At 35.8% G+C, this 18,508-nt stretch overlaps 1 protein-coding gene and 1 non-coding gene across 6 annotated transcripts; one reads left to right on the top strand and one right to left on the bottom strand.

Moving 5' to 3' along the window:
* Positions 1-15,803: 15,803 nt before the first annotated feature.
* LOC105182340 (uncharacterized) lies at positions 15,804-16,419 on the top strand. Its single transcript, XR_003112801.1, has 2 exons — positions 15,804-15,952; positions 16,038-16,419. It is a non-coding gene; the product is annotated as an uncharacterized LOC105182340 (transcript).
* Positions 16,420-16,848: 429 nt separating this feature from the next.
* LOC112588360 (uncharacterized) lies at positions 16,849-18,299 on the bottom strand. 5 transcript variants are annotated; one of them, XR_003112799.1, is made up of 5 exons: positions 18,105-18,299; positions 17,856-18,017; positions 17,624-17,781; positions 17,409-17,536; positions 16,849-17,303 (listed from the first exon to the last, which is right to left on the bottom strand). XR_003112799.1 is itself a non-coding variant. In XM_025297976.1 (4 exons), exons 2-4 carry the CDS (start codon positions 17,988-17,990, stop codon positions 17,491-17,493), a joined length of 339 nt encoding a protein of 112 aa, XP_025153761.1. In that variant the 5' UTR covers positions 17,991-18,017; positions 18,105-18,299; the 3' UTR covers positions 17,313-17,490. The 5 variants fall into 5 exon arrangements, 4 of the variants coding, with proteins under 4 accessions (XP_025153761.1, XP_025153764.1, XP_025153763.1 ...); XM_025297976.1 differs by lacking the exon at positions 16,849-17,303 and having other exon boundaries at positions 17,313-17,536; XM_025297979.1 differs by lacking the exon at positions 16,849-17,303 and having other exon boundaries at positions 17,313-17,536; positions 17,648-17,781.
* Positions 18,300-18,508: the final 209 nt, after the last annotated feature.

Genomic DNA, 18,508 nt, shown 5'->3' with positions numbered 1-18,508 from the left:
TTTTTAATTTTCTATTGAATATATTATTTGCTTTTATACTACCGTTATTATATCGTGTGCGGGAATATATCTTAACAGTCATTAAAAATTTTAATGCCTGCATACGATGATTGTAACACTTTTTATGAATGTCAAACCATTCAGCATGCATTTTATTAGTGGCATGTATACCTTCATTTATCATCTTTTCAAGAAGTTGTGTGGATGCCCAGTGATGTTGCCACGATTAAAAGCCATTAACTGTGTTTTAATGATATTTATAAAAAGATTTGTTGGTCGAACTAATTTCGTGACTATCGGCGCATCTTCGTCTGCATTGCATTAGATATTCCCGATATTCGATATATTTTTCATTAGCTGTTACGTCTTTTATTGGTGTTTTTAACATTATTTGACGACAATAGTTACAATCATTTTTTTCAATACATCGTCGTGCTACATATCCTGCAAAGAATGTAATAGCATTTTCATCATAATTACTTATTATATTCATATTTTCAATGTCTACATCATCGTATTTCTCTACAATTTTGCATGTTTATCGAACAATTCTGTTTCTGAATCAACATCATTATCAACAACAACAGCGTCAGTATTATTAACACTTATGCAATGTTCAATCGTTTTCATGAGATGATTCGGCTGATTAATAAGAGCCTCACTTTCAGAACATTGAACGTTGCCCTTATCGCTTGCCAGAATGTAACCCATAGAAAGAATAACAGACAGTCGTACCATTCTTGCGGTTGGATTAGGATTAAATCTTCCGCGTTGTCGAAGTTTTGAAAACAAATGTTTCACTGAATCTTGATTACATAAACCTGTTGCAAATTCAAACTTATCATATTTACGTGAAAGTATCTTATACAAAGTAAGAATAGCTTGTGTTTGTAATCACGAAACCTTTGAAGCATGGAACTTGAAATACTTTATTCGGAAATTTTGATCATCCTGAACACCACTGCACAAAATTAGTCAAAAGTATTTCAATATCAGGATTTTTTTGGGATAATGGCCGTTTTCCACCAAATTTAACTTTAAGGCTATAAGAATTGCAAGCATCTATTACGTTATTCATATATTCAGCAAAATCAGCCGTAGCTTTCCATGTATTGATTAGAATCTAATTCTTTTTCATCACCGGCTATTTTAATTGCAGCTGCGAATTTATTACTAAATAATTGAAACGCTCTTTTCACGTTCATTGCTTCAAAACTATTTGGACGAACGTGTGCCTCTGTTATATGGGATAATAAATTTGAGCCTCCATTTGTAGCATTATCGATACACCACGTCTTAATAAAATCTGAATATGATGCAATTATTTCCCCGTTGCAATATATCTTATCATGTGTTCTAAGGAAACTAGCTAATCTTTTAACTAAGTGCGGGAAGTCGAAGGAAGCATAATAGTTTTTATTTTTATATATAAAGAATGGTGTTTGTACTTCAACACCGAGTTGACTAAACGCAGCTTGATTGTGTACACCTTGATCACATGTCACGAGTTGCACAACAGCACCTGTTTCATTTAATTTGTCTAAACAAATCTTCACTAATTCAACTATTTCCTTTGATTTTAAAGCATTTCAACAAGGAAATACGCTAAAGGTTGTCGCCACGGATGATGTGCATTCAAACTATCAAGGCAAAGCACAAATACGCACTTAGCTCTTTCGTTTCTTCTACCTAGAGGTCCTAGATCGACAAGACCTTCTATTTCATCTAATTTTAAAGAATATTCCTCATAACTTTTTATATACATTTCATCCCATTTTAAGGCACACACTCGTTCCTTCTGAGGTATTTGCGATATTTTTTCTTTTAATTTTTTAAATAAAAATCGCAAAATCCCGGTTTTATATCATACTCTTCTAACCATCTTCTAACTATCTTCTAACCATCTTCTAACTGTTCGCTGTCTGGGAAAATTGCAACCTGCTTTCTTTAAGCGACAAAATGCTGACGCTGAATAATAATATAATTGCTTAGAAAGCATTTTTTCTTCCTCTTGTAACGGCCGAACTCCGCGGTTCGGTCATCGCTACGCGCGTTTCGCGCGTTTCGCGCGGATAATGCTCGTCGGAGTCCGAGTTCGAGGAGGAGTAAAGCAGCGAGACACTTGAAAATGGCAATAGAAATAACTTAGCTTTATTCTACGCTTACTGAGATACAAGAGTTCGGTCCCGAAGGCGTTGTCGCGGGCCGCGTCTATTAGGCGCATCGGTACGGTACGGTGCAGTACGGTGAGCGGTACAAGCGCGCGTACGGACGGATAGGCCGCGCGGAAGGCGGGGCCTATTACGTGACGCGTGTAGACGGTAACGACGGTAACGGCGCGGTGATCGGTCTCGCTTCGCGACGCTGGGCGTCTCGGACAATTATCGCCCAATACTCGTCTCACAATCGCTCGCGTATAGATGGTCACCGAACCGGAGATTTCGACTCTCGGACGAACGCACGCACGCAAGTCGCGGAATACGCGAAGTGATTTCGTCCGTCGGGGCCGAGGACTCTCGACAGAGAAGGCGTACGCACCTTCCCTTTTCCCTACGTTCGCGGAGGAAAGCGACCAAGTGCTGCGGACACTCAGTGGAGACGGCGGACACACCGTCCCGGGTTCTTGGTCGCTAGACGGATCGCCTAAAGGCTGAGTACGCTCAGCGGAGTTCGCCGACGGACGAACCCCTGACTCAAGGCGGCGGGTAAAGGCGAGAGACTGTCGAGTACGCTCGACTGAGCACGCGCACGCACGAGCCCAGGAAGACGGGAGACGGCCAAGTATCGAGTACGCTCGATCGAGACTGCGGACGCACAATCTCGTTTGCTTAGTCGTCGGTCGGGTAGTCGGAATACGGAAAGCAGAGCGAAACGGTCCGGATATTCTCTCTTTCGGCATACAAGCGTCTAGATCGAATCGGCGGTACGGGTCGGTCTGGTGTCTAGAAGCTCGATCGCCGCCGTTTTATAGTTGATCGCGCTACAATTGATACGGCGGCGATCGAGCGGCGCGCCTATCGGCGCGAGGCACGGCGACGGCGCGTGATCGCGGCCGCGCGTGATCGCCGCGGCGCGCGATAGCGGCGGCGCGAGATAGCAACGGCGCGATCGTTTCGATAGCTTAAGGTGGCGCAAAGCATCGTTCTTCGGCCCGACAGGTGGTCGGTCGGGCCGGTAGTAACGAGGTGCATCTGCGCCTCGTTACACTCTGTATATTGTGTGTGCGGAATATGCAGTTGCAAATGTATCATACTTTTTGCAACAGGATTAAGTTTTTGTTTATTTATCAAATTCTTTAATATTTGTTTTTCCGACTTTTGACTTTTACATTTCTCACGTGCTTGTGTCATATATCGCAACTGATAATTTAAACGTTTAATTTTTTTCGTAAATTAAGATTTTCTATTCTTAAAGCCTTGATAATTAAATCTGGATTGTTATCTGGATTTTCTTTACTTTGCATGCATTTTTCCTTACGTTTCACATTCTCACGTGTGTGTGGTTCTGGTTCCGAATGCATCCATTCCATGACATCTTCCTCTTTTGCAGTAATGTCGAAAAGTACAGTTCCAGATCCATATGTTCGTACTGCAGACTGTTGAAGTTCTTCTTTTTCTAATATAATATTTTGGTGATTGGGTAAAGATAATTCTACAACGTCCCTTTGTACCTCTCTTATTTCTATATTATCTTTATGTGCAGAAGAGACATCTTTGTCGTACGGAATTGGTACGGCATCTCTACGCAATTTTATTTTTTGTGGGTTTTTAAAGGACGTCACAACAAAATGATCTTCGCACAATCCCGCAGCTCGAAGGGTATTCGGAGACCATGTCTCCAACTTAGTATTTCCTGTAACAAAAAATAAAAAGATAAGCGATTACGCGTTTATTTCTGACTTCCGTAGCAAGAGATTTGTATATGTATTCCAATAGAATAATTGTGTATTATACAGTAAGCATCATGAAATGAAGAATTTTATGATGGTTGCACTAAGATATTTGGCATCAAGTCATGGTTTCGTCTGAATATAATTTGAAAATAATATTTGTTCTAAATATCATATTACACATTTCCAATTTAGGATTTTTTGTTTTTCTTTGGATATCATTATATCAATTATTTTTATATTTAATAATTAATAATGAAGCATTTAATATTTAATAATGAAATCATAACTGTCAGTTTTTCATACTACAAAGCAACAATCACATTTTTCAATATTTAGAGCATTTTCAGACAAAAAAATTGCAATTGGGAAATTATGAAATAACTTTAATAAAATAAGAAAAAGAATTATAGGTGAATGTTATATAAATATTTCAATAATCTTTGTATTTATTAACGTTTTATTACATTATTTTTAAAAACCAACTTAATTTTTTACTGAAAAATTATAAGCACTGTACAGGATGTCCCGAAATTAAATGTCAAAACTTCAAAAGCGTGTAGAGGATCGATAAAGTAAGAAAAAAGTCCTTTACAGATTTGCTCGTTTTAACTTCCTTGTGAAGAAAATCACAAAAAAACAAAAAAAGTGTTTATTTAATATTTACACTTATTTTTTTATTAATTTGTTTACACTTATTTATTGCTTTACTTAATAAATAGATTGTTCAAAATGTTGACCTTTTGCAGCAATGCAAACATTGCATCTATTACTGACAGCTTGTATTGCAGCCAAACACTAATTTTATGATATTTGATGCACAGCAACCACGATTCGATTTCTTAGCTTTGCCCCCCACACAAAGAAATCCATAGATGTTAGATCGAGTAATTGTGATGGCCAAGATATAAAACCTCAACGTTCAATCCATTGTCAAAAAATCTAAAATAAGTTTTATCTGAAATAAAATTTCAGTGAAATCTTACTTCCACTGATGAGAAATAATAAAATATAAATGGAACAAAAGAAAGAGATTTGTGTGCAGTGACACAGTCAGTATTTGCAAACTGCATCAATAACATGAACAATCGTTGTTATTCACTGATTCTTTTAGCGAAATTTTTTGCAGTGCTATATTTAGAGCAAAAGCTTCTATTACAACTATAATGTTTCAATAAAGAATGCACTGATTATATTTTAAAGAGTATCGCGCGGATTGTGAGAATTTTGTGGTACTGAGATTTAGAATGCAATGTTGTTAAAATAATATGTAATATTAGAATGATAATAAGCCGAACAGTTGCAATTACAAGGTATCAAACTTTTTTACCGTTTCAAAATTGAAATAGCAAAAAACGGTGAAATATTCCTTTTACTGATACAATAAAAAACATTTTTACTGATTCACTTTAAGAGAATACATATACAAATCTGCCTTTCTTTAAAAAAAAGGACATTAATATATGAAATAGTAAGATCCCTGCGAGGAATGATTCGTCGATCGACATCGAAAGCCACATAACACAAGATCTCCAAGGAATATGCTAGAGACTTTACGAAGTTTGGAAGACGTTTGGAAGTCTTCAGATTTCTTTCGGACGTTCTTAGGACGTAAAACATCCTCTAGACGTCTTTCGGACGTTCTTGTGATCGCGTGCTGTCTAGGAACGACGTCAGTTAGATGGTTGCTCGTATCAATTATCAATGATATATGGCCTTTCATTACATTCTCTAAGTTTCAATTGTTAATTTAACGATTCCTTTCACAAGTCAAATATTAACATACTGATTTGAAACATAATGCGAAAAGCTCGAAAATAAATGCGAAACAGAGAAGAGATTAACAATGAATGATTATTATTTAATATGCAACTTACAGTTAAATGGACGTCAATTCGACAAGTCATTCTTCGCTGAGATAAAGATCTACCTGTATTGTATATCCATTGATGATATCTTGCGTCGTTTTGCATGGGAAACCTGAATAGGCGCTTTCCATTACATTTCCCATTACTGCAATTTTTGTACACACAGGTATTTGAATAGCGAACTGCACGGAACTGATTTGACATTGTATATTAATTTAGAATATATACAGTGTTATACACTGTATGAAAAAAAAATATGAAAAAAAAAGAAATCACAACACGTGACAAGAAAAAGAAAAAAAAGAAGAAGAATAGACGCGATTCAACACACGCGTAAGCACACGATGTTTATATATAATCGCGTTAAGGAAAAGAAATATGAAAAAAATAAGTGTTGTGAAATCTCGTTGACTCGCTAAGATAAGAAACACTGAAAATCCGCACAAGAACGAGAATCGTTAAAATACGGATTACGAAGTGCAGTCGTAAAGCTCGCCGCGAGTACTGATGACTGTCGCCGATAGATTGCCACGCCGCTCGTGTCAGAATACCTCTCCGAGGGGAGAGAACGTTGAGCGTTGCGCTTCTGTTGTTTCAAAGCCAGCAGATAATCACGATTGAACACTCGTAAAGTCAACCGAATTTTAACCATCTCGTAGAAACAAGTGCTTCAACTCATCAATATAAATGTAGAGGAAAGTAACCGAAACAGCCAAAAACCTCCTACAGAAAGGAAGAGATTTGAGCAGAAATTCATATTCAGTAGCTTCGAGACATTAAGTCAATTAGACATTCCATGTTAATGTAAGTTGCATATTAAATAATAATCATTCAGTGTTAATCTCTTCTCTGCTTCGTATTTATTTTCGAGCTTTTTGCATTATGTTTCAAATCAGCATGTTAATCTTTGACTTGTGAAAGGAATTGTTCAATTAACAATTGAAACTTAGAGAATGTAATGAAAGGCCATATATCATTGATAATTGATATGAGCAATTTCGATCGGTTCAATCGAAGAGTTCCATTGTGTAGGTTACAATTCGTTATATAGATAATATTTATAATCGTAACATCGTGAAAGATGCCGATGATTCAAAAACGCTAAGATTTAGTTTCATAATTAATTTTAACCGGAGTTTAAGACTTATTGAGACAAACTTGCATAGTCATATTGTTCATATGCATAACTGAAGTAGAACAAATAATTATATAAAAGTGAAGATGATGTCAAAATTAAGTCAAAATAATTTTGACGTTATCTTGACCTTTGATGATTATTTGTTCTAGAGAAGGAAACAGATTAATTAAATGTAAAATATGTCTAATATAAAAGGCACGCTTGTACGGATTATGATTGGTTGATTTCCTTGTGCATATCAATGATGCGATTATGTAATTTTGTTTAGATAGGCTTTTAAAGAGTTGTCTTATTCAACCTGATAAAAATACGTATATTTCGTTAATCTTTTTTGCGGAAGCGAAAAAGATCACATGATTAAAAGATTACGGGTTTTGAGAGTTTGCTTAATGATGTTTAAAGAATATATATACATTTTTCTACAAGTATGTAAGATTAAAAATATATAAAATATTGCAGTAAAAGCAAAGAGGTTGCAAATAGACGATTCCAAGGAATTTCTAAATGTGTGTGATTTAATTTTTCACAATTATTTTAAGTAGCTTTTTATTTTCTATAAGTATAGCTATCGTCTGAACTACAATCGGAACACAAATAATAAAATGGTAGCATTTAGAACAAAAATCGTCTATTTCTGGCCTCTCGGTAAAATTTAATAAAAAATATTAATTATTAATGAATTTGGTTAATTGTAGTTAAAACGGTAAAGAGAAGTCTATTTTATAATGCTGCCAAGTTGCAAGTCGATTGGTCAAATAGTTATTGAGATATCGTGCGCACCGTGGAACCTCCTTGCTTTCACTGCAATATTTTTCATATTTTTAATCTTATATGTAGAAATTTATATACATTCTTTACAAACATCACATTAAACAAACCCTCAAAACAAAAATCCTGTAATCTTAAAGAAACAGGATATTAATCTAAAAAATAGAAACGATCAGAAATAACCACTCGGTACTTCTAATATTAACGAATTATATTCCGGTTAAAATAATATAAATCGTATAATATATTCCGGTTAATATAATATAAGTCGTATAATATATTCCGGTTAATATAATATAAGTCGTGAAACTGGATCTAAGTAAGACTTACGTTTAAGCGAATGTTCTCTTGAAACTGAAAACATTAATAATAATAATAATGATAATTATATTTCTATTTATCTTTTTTTCTATACTATCTAACTATCTATCTATCTATTTCTCTATATCTATCTATCCATCTATCTATCTATCTATCTATCTATTTATCCATCTATCTTTTTTCTTCCTATGTATCATTGCAACCTATCCTGTTCTATCCATATTTCTTGCAAATGCAAACAATTAATATTACATTAATTTTTATATTAAAATATATTTTTTATACTATAACATGCTGAATTAATAATTAATAAAATTCAACAGGTTATACTATAAAAACAAACACTTATGTAAGAAAATTATTATATTATTAAAAAGTTTGCATTTATTTTTTGACGGAGATCACCATTTTCTCGCGGTTTCCGTTGAGCAACAATATGCACGTTATCTATTCGTAAAATTAAATAATAAAGTCGTAATTGAAATATGATAATAAAACTAATTTCTTTTTTTACTAGACTAAATTTATTTTTGCTACGAAAAGAAAAATGTAACAATGGAATATCTTTTACAAAACAAATAACATTTCATTTAATTTTTAATTTAAATTTATTAGCATAAATAAATTATTCTGTCATATACTTTAATAACAAATCATTTTTAAAAGATATATATTGGCTAAGAGTGGATTTCTATTAACTTTTCGTCTCTCATTATAATTCTCTCTTCTTTATTTGGGCATTAATACTAAATATTCTTTATATACATATACACTATATATGTGTCATTTATTTATATATATATTGTCATATAATTAATATATTTAATCAAGCCGTAAGAACACGAGAAGAGAGGAAGAGCGAGCAAGTGCGCGAGAGAGAGAAAGAACGAGCGAGAGAGAGAAAGAGCGAGGTATAGGAGTGGCGAGAAAAATCTCGCAGCTCAAGCAGTCAATCAGCTAGATGAGCGGGAAAGAAACAGATAATATGTCGACGCTCGTCTAGTCTCCCATGTGCTATCTCGCGTGCGTGAAAAATAATTCCTCGCTTCGCACATTCTCTTGACACGAGACGCTACCGCGTCTTTTGATGTCTCTGGAGCGTGAAAGATGAAAGAAAAGCGGAGAGATATTCACTTAGCGATAAGATCGCCGCTACCTCGCCTCGTGTTTACTGCCGCGCGCCGCTCAGTAGTGAGACAAAGACGGAACGATTGTCTGTCGTCTGTCTTTTTCTAACCTACTATCCATTGCATGGAAGTAGTACGGACATGAACCTAGGCGCATTTTACTTTTATCACCGCGAAAGTGCGCCTAGTGGACGTAGTTTAGGCGCATTTTGGTCAGATGGCGTATCTAAAATGCGCCTAGCCGTACCCCCGAAATACGGCCGGTGGCCGCTCTCATTCTTCTCTCTGTTTCAACTTTCGGCCGATTCTCGGGAACTACGCCTCCTATCTCCCCTTACCGCGCGGCGGATCCAGCAACTGACGATCGCGGCTTGCGATCTCAGGACCGTTGAGATCATAAGGCGCATCTATGTGGTGCCTACTAAAGATGCGTTCGGAGAGCGCGTCGATCAGCGCTAACGCGTCATTCAATCCTTGTACATGTAATGAGCGATAAAGATAGAATAACGTGTTAGCGTTGACAGTGTGCTCCTTTAACGCAAAAATTTTTCGAACGAAAGTTGCATGGCTTGAATGACGACACATGACGGAAATATGGATATGACCTTGAGTGACCTTGTCAAAATCAGGCCAAGGTCATTAATGTTTTTTTATATTAAATAGAAACTACAATTTTTTATTATATATTCTTGTAGCTTATCTCGAGAGCTTTCCAAAACACTCTAACAAAGTTACATTTCATTGAGTACTTTCCGAGTTATGAGGCTTGGAAGTTAAGGCAAGACCGATCACTGATCCGACCAATTAAGGCAAGATCGATTCGAATATGTCTTTAGCCGTTAATAAGTCTTGGTCTTAGAAGTACGAAATAAAACCTCCTTGCTTTTATTACAATATCCTGTAAGTTAACAAATATTCTTCACACATACAAACATAGTATTATTATATTTTTATTGAGTAGTGCACTGAACAACTATGACATTGTTCTGAGAGTTCTCATTTAGAGCGACGAAAAAATATATTTATGAATATATTTTATGAATTTTTTTTCGCGCAGATAGAAAATTTCACGGATGTAATTGTTTTTGGAGATTATTTAATACTGTATGAAAAATATTTATTAACTTACAGGATATTGTAATAAAAGCAAAAAGGTTTCATTTCGTACTTCTTGATTCTGTTACAATATTCTTTTATATTTCATACTACATCCTTGTATAACTTAAAATTATTCTTAAAATATTATTAAACAATCCAATAATCAAACCTGTGAACCTGCCCGACTCCGCAAAATAATTAATAAAATATATTTCATTTTCTTGGCGCCGAATATTATTAATACTATTACAAATAATATTACAAATGATATAAATTTTTACAAATAATAAAATTTGTAAAAATTTGTATTATTTGTAACATTATTATACAATTACAAATAAAATTACAAATAATAATATTACAAATCATATATATTACAAATAATATTATTAATAATAAAATATTATTTGTAATAATTTTTGTCTACTCGGTGCACCGAGTAGACAAAACTTTCAGTATTGTCATAGAGAGGAAAGGAGAGAGAGAGAGAGAGAGAGAGAGAGACAGTCGCGCCCGCGATTCAGATTATGGGCAAGAAAGAATTAGGCTCGCTCGCTGAGCGAGAACGAGAGCGACAAGGAGGGAATGATATTCTCTGTCTCTCTCTCTCTCTCACTCGCTCGGCGCGTCGACAATTGCCGATCGCGTGGCTCACATGGATTGACCGAGCTGGCTGATGCGTGCATGGGGGGGAAGGGGGGAGAATCCTCGTGCAAGCCCGTCACCAAATTCGCATCACTGATACCAATGATGTCAAAACCGAACAAGCTGCGGACAAGCGTAACTTGTAAATATCGGAGATCAACTGTTTATCAGCTCATAGACAATTAATATGACGAGATACCCGCGTGTACTTCTCTTTCGTCTTTGCGTACAATTGCGATCAATAAAAAATTTTCACGAATTGTTCGGTTTTGACATCATTGGTATACGTGTGTATGTGTGTGTGTGTATGTGTACACATACACATACAATTGCGATATACACTTATCATGTTAGCATTAATCATTTTTATTCATGCTAAAAGAAATAAGTATGATTATGTAAAGAATTTGTCTACGTATTATTATACATTCTACATAGTTTTCCCTGTGATAGCAGAAATAACACACTTGAACAACCTCTACGCTCATATCACAAAGCCTGATCCACTGCGCTATGAAGCAAATTGGTAATTCTTCTGCTATAACGACATTAACAGAAAAGACTAAACTTCAAACTGCATTTCTCAAAAACGTTTAAGATTTGCACCGTTTTTGGATAACATTTGTTACTATTACATCAATATTATACTTTTCTAAAAGCAAAATCGCGCGGTGATTTCAAGGATGAAGATTCCTCTTGTGTGAGATATTAATTATTCATTCTTTATTAATGGGAAAAGGTTTTCCTTTGGTTTAAATGTTCAAGAAAAGTAATTTATTCTCTGAGAATCTTTCAATTTTTATGTTCGTGAAAAGTTTATAAGATTCGTAAAGAAAGAGAATTATTTTACTACCTACCTGTTCAAGAGTTGCGCATAAGGGATATTTTAACAAATCTGAATCTGAATCAGTCAACAAATTAAATTTCTCATTCAAAGAAGCATATGTAGGCATAAGTAAGATAGAAGCATATGTAAGCATAAGTAAGATAAGTATAAATAATAAATTAAATATTATTCTCTGAATATAATAATAAATAAATGTTTTTTCTTTAGCTGAATCATTGAAGTAAATATTCTATTATAAATTGACTTTCCGGATTACAATATTAATTTGATTTTTCAGAATATGCTTCCAAATTGACTCCTCGGAATACGCTATTAAATTGACTTTTCGGAGTACACTTTTAAATTGACTCTTCTTATTACACATTTTTTAGTTGACTCTGTGGAGTACATATTTTTTAATTAACTCTTCGGAGAGAAGAGAAGAGAAACATTTTATATTTTATTTAAAAAATTTTAATTTTTGCAGAAAACTGATTGATGAAGAAAAAAATTAATTCACGACCTGAACGAAGATCTTAAAAAAATTACTGCAAGAAATGAAGTTGTTGTTATTATATACCATATTGTACAATATTAAAACATACGCGCAATAATTATCTATAATTTGCATATATGGGCGTTTATATAATTATAAGTAATTTAAAAGTCATGACAAATTAATGTGGCCGCGCGTTATCTCTGTCGCGTCATTGCTAGAAATCATCCGAACTCTCGAAATTATTTTCTTCCCGAATTATGAATATAAAACAATGTGGAAAGGAAAACAAGGGGATGAAAACGGGGGACGGCGACGTCTGCCTTACGATAATATCGCTGCTGGCTCGCTTCGTCGCGATTGTTTATTCGCTGGTGGTGAGACAAAGACTGTTGAAAATTGTTACAAATTAAGTTGTAAGTCTCTCTGTCACGTGATCAGCCACGCACAACTCACATGTCTCGGTCGTATTATTTGATTTCTTAGATCGACAACATCGAGATGTGTTATACTACGTTTCATTTCAATATATGTATCTCGTAAATGCTTATAATGTTTATGTTGTCAAGTAATCGCTCGCTAAAAAGAGAAAGTGTGTGCCTAGTGCCTGCTGATCACGTATCCTTCTTATATGACTTATAATATCATTTCTCTGTTTATATCAATCAACGAATCAGCTGTCAGCACGCTCTATCGTTCTCGAATATTCCATCTGTCTAATCAAGGCAAACACTCTATTATTCTTATTCACGATCAAACAACAATTCCGATAGCCAATCGTAGCATTCCGCGAACGATCGAATTCAGTATAAAATGCCTGCTGACAGTTCTTTCCCCGAATATTTCGACTAGTACGGTTTGAGTCACTCGGTACTCTACATCGAAGATATTTCGTCTCGATTGTCAGCTCAGCTCTGTCAATCATAAGCACACGTCTGGTGCATCGTGATATTACTCAGTTACACTCATTCTATCAGTTCAGTATTGTTCGTTCTTCACCGCAAGAGCATTTTTGCTCACATCAGTGAAGAATTCTCTAACTCGAGCTCAAGCTCTTTCGTTCATTAAATTCTACTTCGCGCCGGTATCACAGCCGTCCGTCGATCACGCTCGCGAAACTTCTTTCGCCTCGCGACAAGATTTCCGACGTTCGCGCTCAAGATCTCCTTCGCGTGGACACTCATTGGGAGAGTCCATCAAGATTTCCGTCGCGGTAAACTGGCGATTAAACGGGGTTCAGAAGATCTCCGCTTCCTATTCAAGGCGTGATCCCTGGCTGTGCAATTGTTACTTAGTAACTAATAAAGACATTATATTTGTTGGTTCAATTCAATCAAGTCTAGCTTCATACACATACACAATCACACTCACACGTCCATACCTCAAGATCAATCTTCCAGCGAAAGTGGGCGCGCAGCACGTTTTTTCCAGATTCTACATCAGAGTCGGATCCGTGCAATTGTCGGAAAACATCTTAACCGACAGATAATCTCAAACAAAGACCGATTCTTCGTTTTTATCTAACTAATCTCGCTCGCTCGTGAATATAGCACAGAACAGAACCAAATAATTATGGACATAGCACGGAATAGTACCAACAAATCGTGGACATTGGCTTAGTAGTTCATATCCATGAAAAATGGACCCAGTTGGCGCTTCGAATCAGCCAACTTTTCCATAACGCTGTAAATGCAGCCAAGCCCGCTCTCAGGCTTCTCTCTGTACAAACATGGACATGGAAGAGGAAGAAGGAGATGGAGACGATGAAATTTATAATGCAAATACAGATACCAAACCAAATAAAGTAACACTTACTATCATCTTGCGTTTTAATGATATTGTTCACGCTATTTGTTAACATAATTTCTTATTTTTCAGGCATCTATCCCCCTTCTAGCGGAAGATGATACAGATGCAGAGGCAGAAGTATTAAATGAATTAAATCTCCTCACAGAAATTGAAGAATCGCCACCTGGTTCTATCCATCTGGAAATGAATTCTCCAAAGGGGTTTATAAATCTCTTTTTATTCGTGTACTTTAAGATAAAATATAAACCTATTACAATAATAGATATTTTGTAATATTGTCACATATAATCACATAATCTAATTATGCCTGTAGGTTTATTATATACAGGATTACAACAAGATCCAAGACGCCCAAATAATAAAGAAGGCGGTGACTCCACGCTGGAATTAGGAGAATTAGAACAATTATGTGTTAATAATGATGCAGAAATATCGTACGATGTAAGTTCCAAGAATTTTCTTCTGTATTTCAGTCGAGTCGCTTTTTCAGCTATGTAAGAGTTACAGTTTGAATGAATACAGTTTGATCTCTTCGAACGTTTCGATAATCTCTGCGAGCATCATGGATGTGAAAAGATATCTACTACATGGGCTGAAAAGTCTTTGGCCTGACATATAGATGGCGCCACAAACTAAAAATCCTTATATTTCCTATAGAGTACCAACCTTAACTTAGATGCTGTAAAAATTTCATGATATTTCGTTGACTCGTGTACAAGTTATAGCTTTCGAAGTGACGTTACCTCTGAATTTATCTTTACTATGGAAAAAAGTGAATTTCGTGTTTTGATTAAACATTGCTTCCTGATGGGAAAAAACACTGTTGAAGCAAAGGCATGGCTTGATAAATGTTACGGCACATCTGCCCTACCGAATTCAACCATCAAATATTGGTTTGCTGAGTTTCGTCGTAACCGTACGAGCACAAATGATGCACCACGTTCAGGAAGGCCAAATGAGGCAGTTACTCCAGAAAACATCCAGAAAATCAGTGAAATCGTGTTGAATGACCGCAAAATGAAATTGAGTGAGCTAGCTAACATCATAGGCATCTCAAAGGAACGCGTTGGTCATATCATTCATGAATATTTACATATGAAAAAGCTTTGCGCGCGTTGGGTGCTGCGTTTTTTGACAATTGAGCAAACGTGTGAGCGGAACGTGTTCGACTTTCAAAGCAAAATCTGGCCCTGTTTAACCGTAATAAGAAGGAGTTTTTGCGTCGATTTGTCACAATGGATGAAACATGGATCCATCACTACACACCGGAGTCCAATCGGCAGTCAGCGGAGTGGTTATTGCCTGGTGAAAGCCGTCCGAAGCGCCCGAAGACACAACAATCAGCCGGCAAGGTTTTGGCCAGTATTTTTTGGGATGTGCATAACATAATATTCATTGATTATCTTGAACATGGTAAAACTATCAATAAAGAATATTACTGTACATTACTGGATCGATTGAACGACGAGGTCAAGGTCAAACAGCCACATTTGGCAAAGAAAAAATTTTGTTTCACCAAGACAATGCTCCAGCTCACTCGGCTCGCGATACGACCGATAAATTAAAGAAATTGCGCTATGAATTGGTCTCGCATCCCCCGTATTCTCCAGACCTGGCCCCCAGCGACTATTTCCTTTTTCCCCGACTGAAGCAGTGGCTCACTGGTAAAAGATTTTACTCGAATGAGGAGGTCAAGTTGGAAACAAATGCCTATTTTGAGGGACTTGACACCGAGCACTATAAGACCGGCATCGAAATGTTAGCGGACCGTTACACTAAGTGCATTACTCTAAATGGAGATTATGTCGAGGAATAAAACACTTTTTTCATTAAAAAAATCGTTTTTTCATTGTTAAGCCAAAGACTTTTCAGCCCATGTAGTACATTGGGCGACTGCTACTATTGCGTAAGCGGATGTCCCGAGCCGTGGTCCGATCACACAAAATGCTGCATAGAAATGGGTCTAGGTGAGTGGAATGTTATTGATACGTGGTTGGCAGATATCTTCAAATCTGGTGCTAAATTAATGCTGTACGTTTCTCATCTTAACAGCTATGATCAAAGCGATCAAACAATTCGACATCGAAAGAAGAGAAGGTGTGAATGAGAATAGGTGTGCATACGGGCACCGTGCTCTGCAGGATCGTGGGTACGAAATGATTCAAGTTCAATGTCTGGTCGAACGATGTGACATTGGCGAATAAATTTGAGAGCGGGAAACGGGAAAATCCGGTCGTGTACACTTGAATGAGAATACCCTAAGATTTCTGGATGACCACATCATGGAATATATTTTTTCAATATATTTTATGTAATATGATTTTTCTTTTACCTATTATATAAAAATAATATATTTTAATAAGAATCATATAACTTCTAGATGCTGTTACATATATTGTTAATATAATTTAATAAAGTATAATAATGAACAATATATTTGCTTATTTTTTAACTACATAAATACAATCCATAAATTTTAATAAAAACTATATTCTTTTTCTTTTTTCTTTCTTTCAAGAATTTATCGTTAACAACTGTTCGTAAGTATCAGTGACATTATTTGATCACGTATAATTAATATAGTAAAATTTCTTTAACCCTTTGATGCATGGTGGTAACCTACGTTTACCTACCTATTAATTATACGTTCTTCTTTACTATTTGGCAGTTTATTATCCAACTAACACATTTAGACTGGTTGTTTTGTATTTTACCGCTATCTTAGGGATAGAATAATATAAAAAATAGTTTAGGACTTATTATTTATTGCAAGTTTTATAAATAAACAAAGAGCAGAAAAACTCATTTTTTGCTGACCTCGGATTCGTGATCAGCGACCCAAAAAACTATTGTATATCAAATTTCATAAATAATGGATTAACCGAAAAATGTATGTTTCATATACATAAAACATGCTCAAGCCCCAGACAGCATTTGTGTGCCGTTAATGTATGACTAAGGACATTTGGTTCGTACGAGTCGTATGGATCAATGTTAGCCGATGGTAATGTCCAACAATGGATCATGCCATCTAAACCACCGCTGTAACATCAATTGCCCATACTACACATGGCTAGACACAATATAGGTCCAGTGTATGATCTGAATGTGTAAAGTGTTTCTACATCTAACGAAGCTGACCTGAAAGAATACGGTACAGTCTTATGAAGATTCCACTTCAGTGTGATCATCGCTTGCGGTAATAAGAACCGGATCTGCGGGGTGGAAGACGAGTGCTCTAACAGCGTCAAAATGCGAACGTAACGTATATTTAGCGTTCCATATTTTTCTGAAGGTTTCCTTCGTGGTGGAAACCATCTGTGTCGCAAGAAATCATACGTTAAGAGTGTCAACAAACTGTAACTCTTACATAGCTGAAAAAGCGACTCGACTGAAATACAGGGGAAAATTCTTGGAACTTACATCGTACGATATTTCTGCATCATTGTTAACACTTAATTGTTCTAATTCTCCTAATCTCAGCGTGGAGTCACCGCCTTCTTTATTATTTGGGCGTCTTGGATCTTGTTGTAATCCTGTATATAATAAACCTAGGCATCATTAGATTATATGATTATATGTGATAATATTACAAAATATCTATTATTGTAATAGGTTTATATTTTATCTTAAAGTACACGAATAAATAGGGATTTATAAACCCCTTTGGAGAATTCATTTCCAGATGGATAGAACCAGGTGGCGATTCTTCAATTTCTGTGAGGAGATTTAATTCATTTAATACTTCTGCCTCTGCATCTGTATCAACATCTTCCGCTAGAAGAGGGATAGATGCCTGAAAAATAAGAAATTATGTTAATAAATAGCGTGAACAATATCATTAAAACGCAAGATGATAGTAAGCGTTACTTTATTTGGTTTGGTATCTGTATTTGCATTATAAATTTCATCGTCTCCATCTCCTTCTTCCTCTTCCATGTCCATGTCTGTATGTCTCAAAAATTCAAAATTCGCTATAACAGCTGCTTCTGTATCTAATATCATTGCTTCTGCTATAGAAGATGGCTGTTGCTGGAACAATAAATCATATATAAATGTATAACAGAATCGTAACTATCGTAATGCAGCTTAATTCTCTTAATTAAGTTCGTATTTTACCTTTTTCGGATGTCCTCCGGAGTATAAGACTTACATCGGATGATTCTTGTCTGTTCTATGTTCCCTCATTTCCATTTAATACTGGACTATTCATTTCATCTGAGTCTGTATTATAATATGTCCCACCGCGTATATTTCATTTCTCGCCTTTCGTTGTGAGTCACTGCGCAGGCGTGCTCCACAGGTGGAGTAGTGACTCTCATTCTTCTCGAGTCGGGATGCGTTCCGAAAGTTGCAAAAAAACGGTCACAAACCTTCATGCTCGCGAGTGTACACTTCTTGAACTTGAGTGGAGAGAGTTCAGCTGGAAAGAAGAAACCAGGGCGTGCAAACTCTTAGGCCCAGTTCCACAACTTGCATTAAACGGAGTTTAAAGCTAAACCGATGGGTAAAAGCAATAGTAT

Source organism: Harpegnathos saltator, unplaced genomic scaffold (genome assembly GCF_003227715.2).
Source record: "Harpegnathos saltator strain DR-91 unplaced genomic scaffold, Hsal_v8.6 scaffold201, whole genome shotgun sequence".
Classification (NCBI taxonomy): Eukaryota; Metazoa; Arthropoda; class Insecta; order Hymenoptera; family Formicidae; genus Harpegnathos; species Harpegnathos saltator.
Note: the sequence above shows the minus strand (reverse complement) of the source record. Positions and strands in the feature narration are given on the sequence as shown.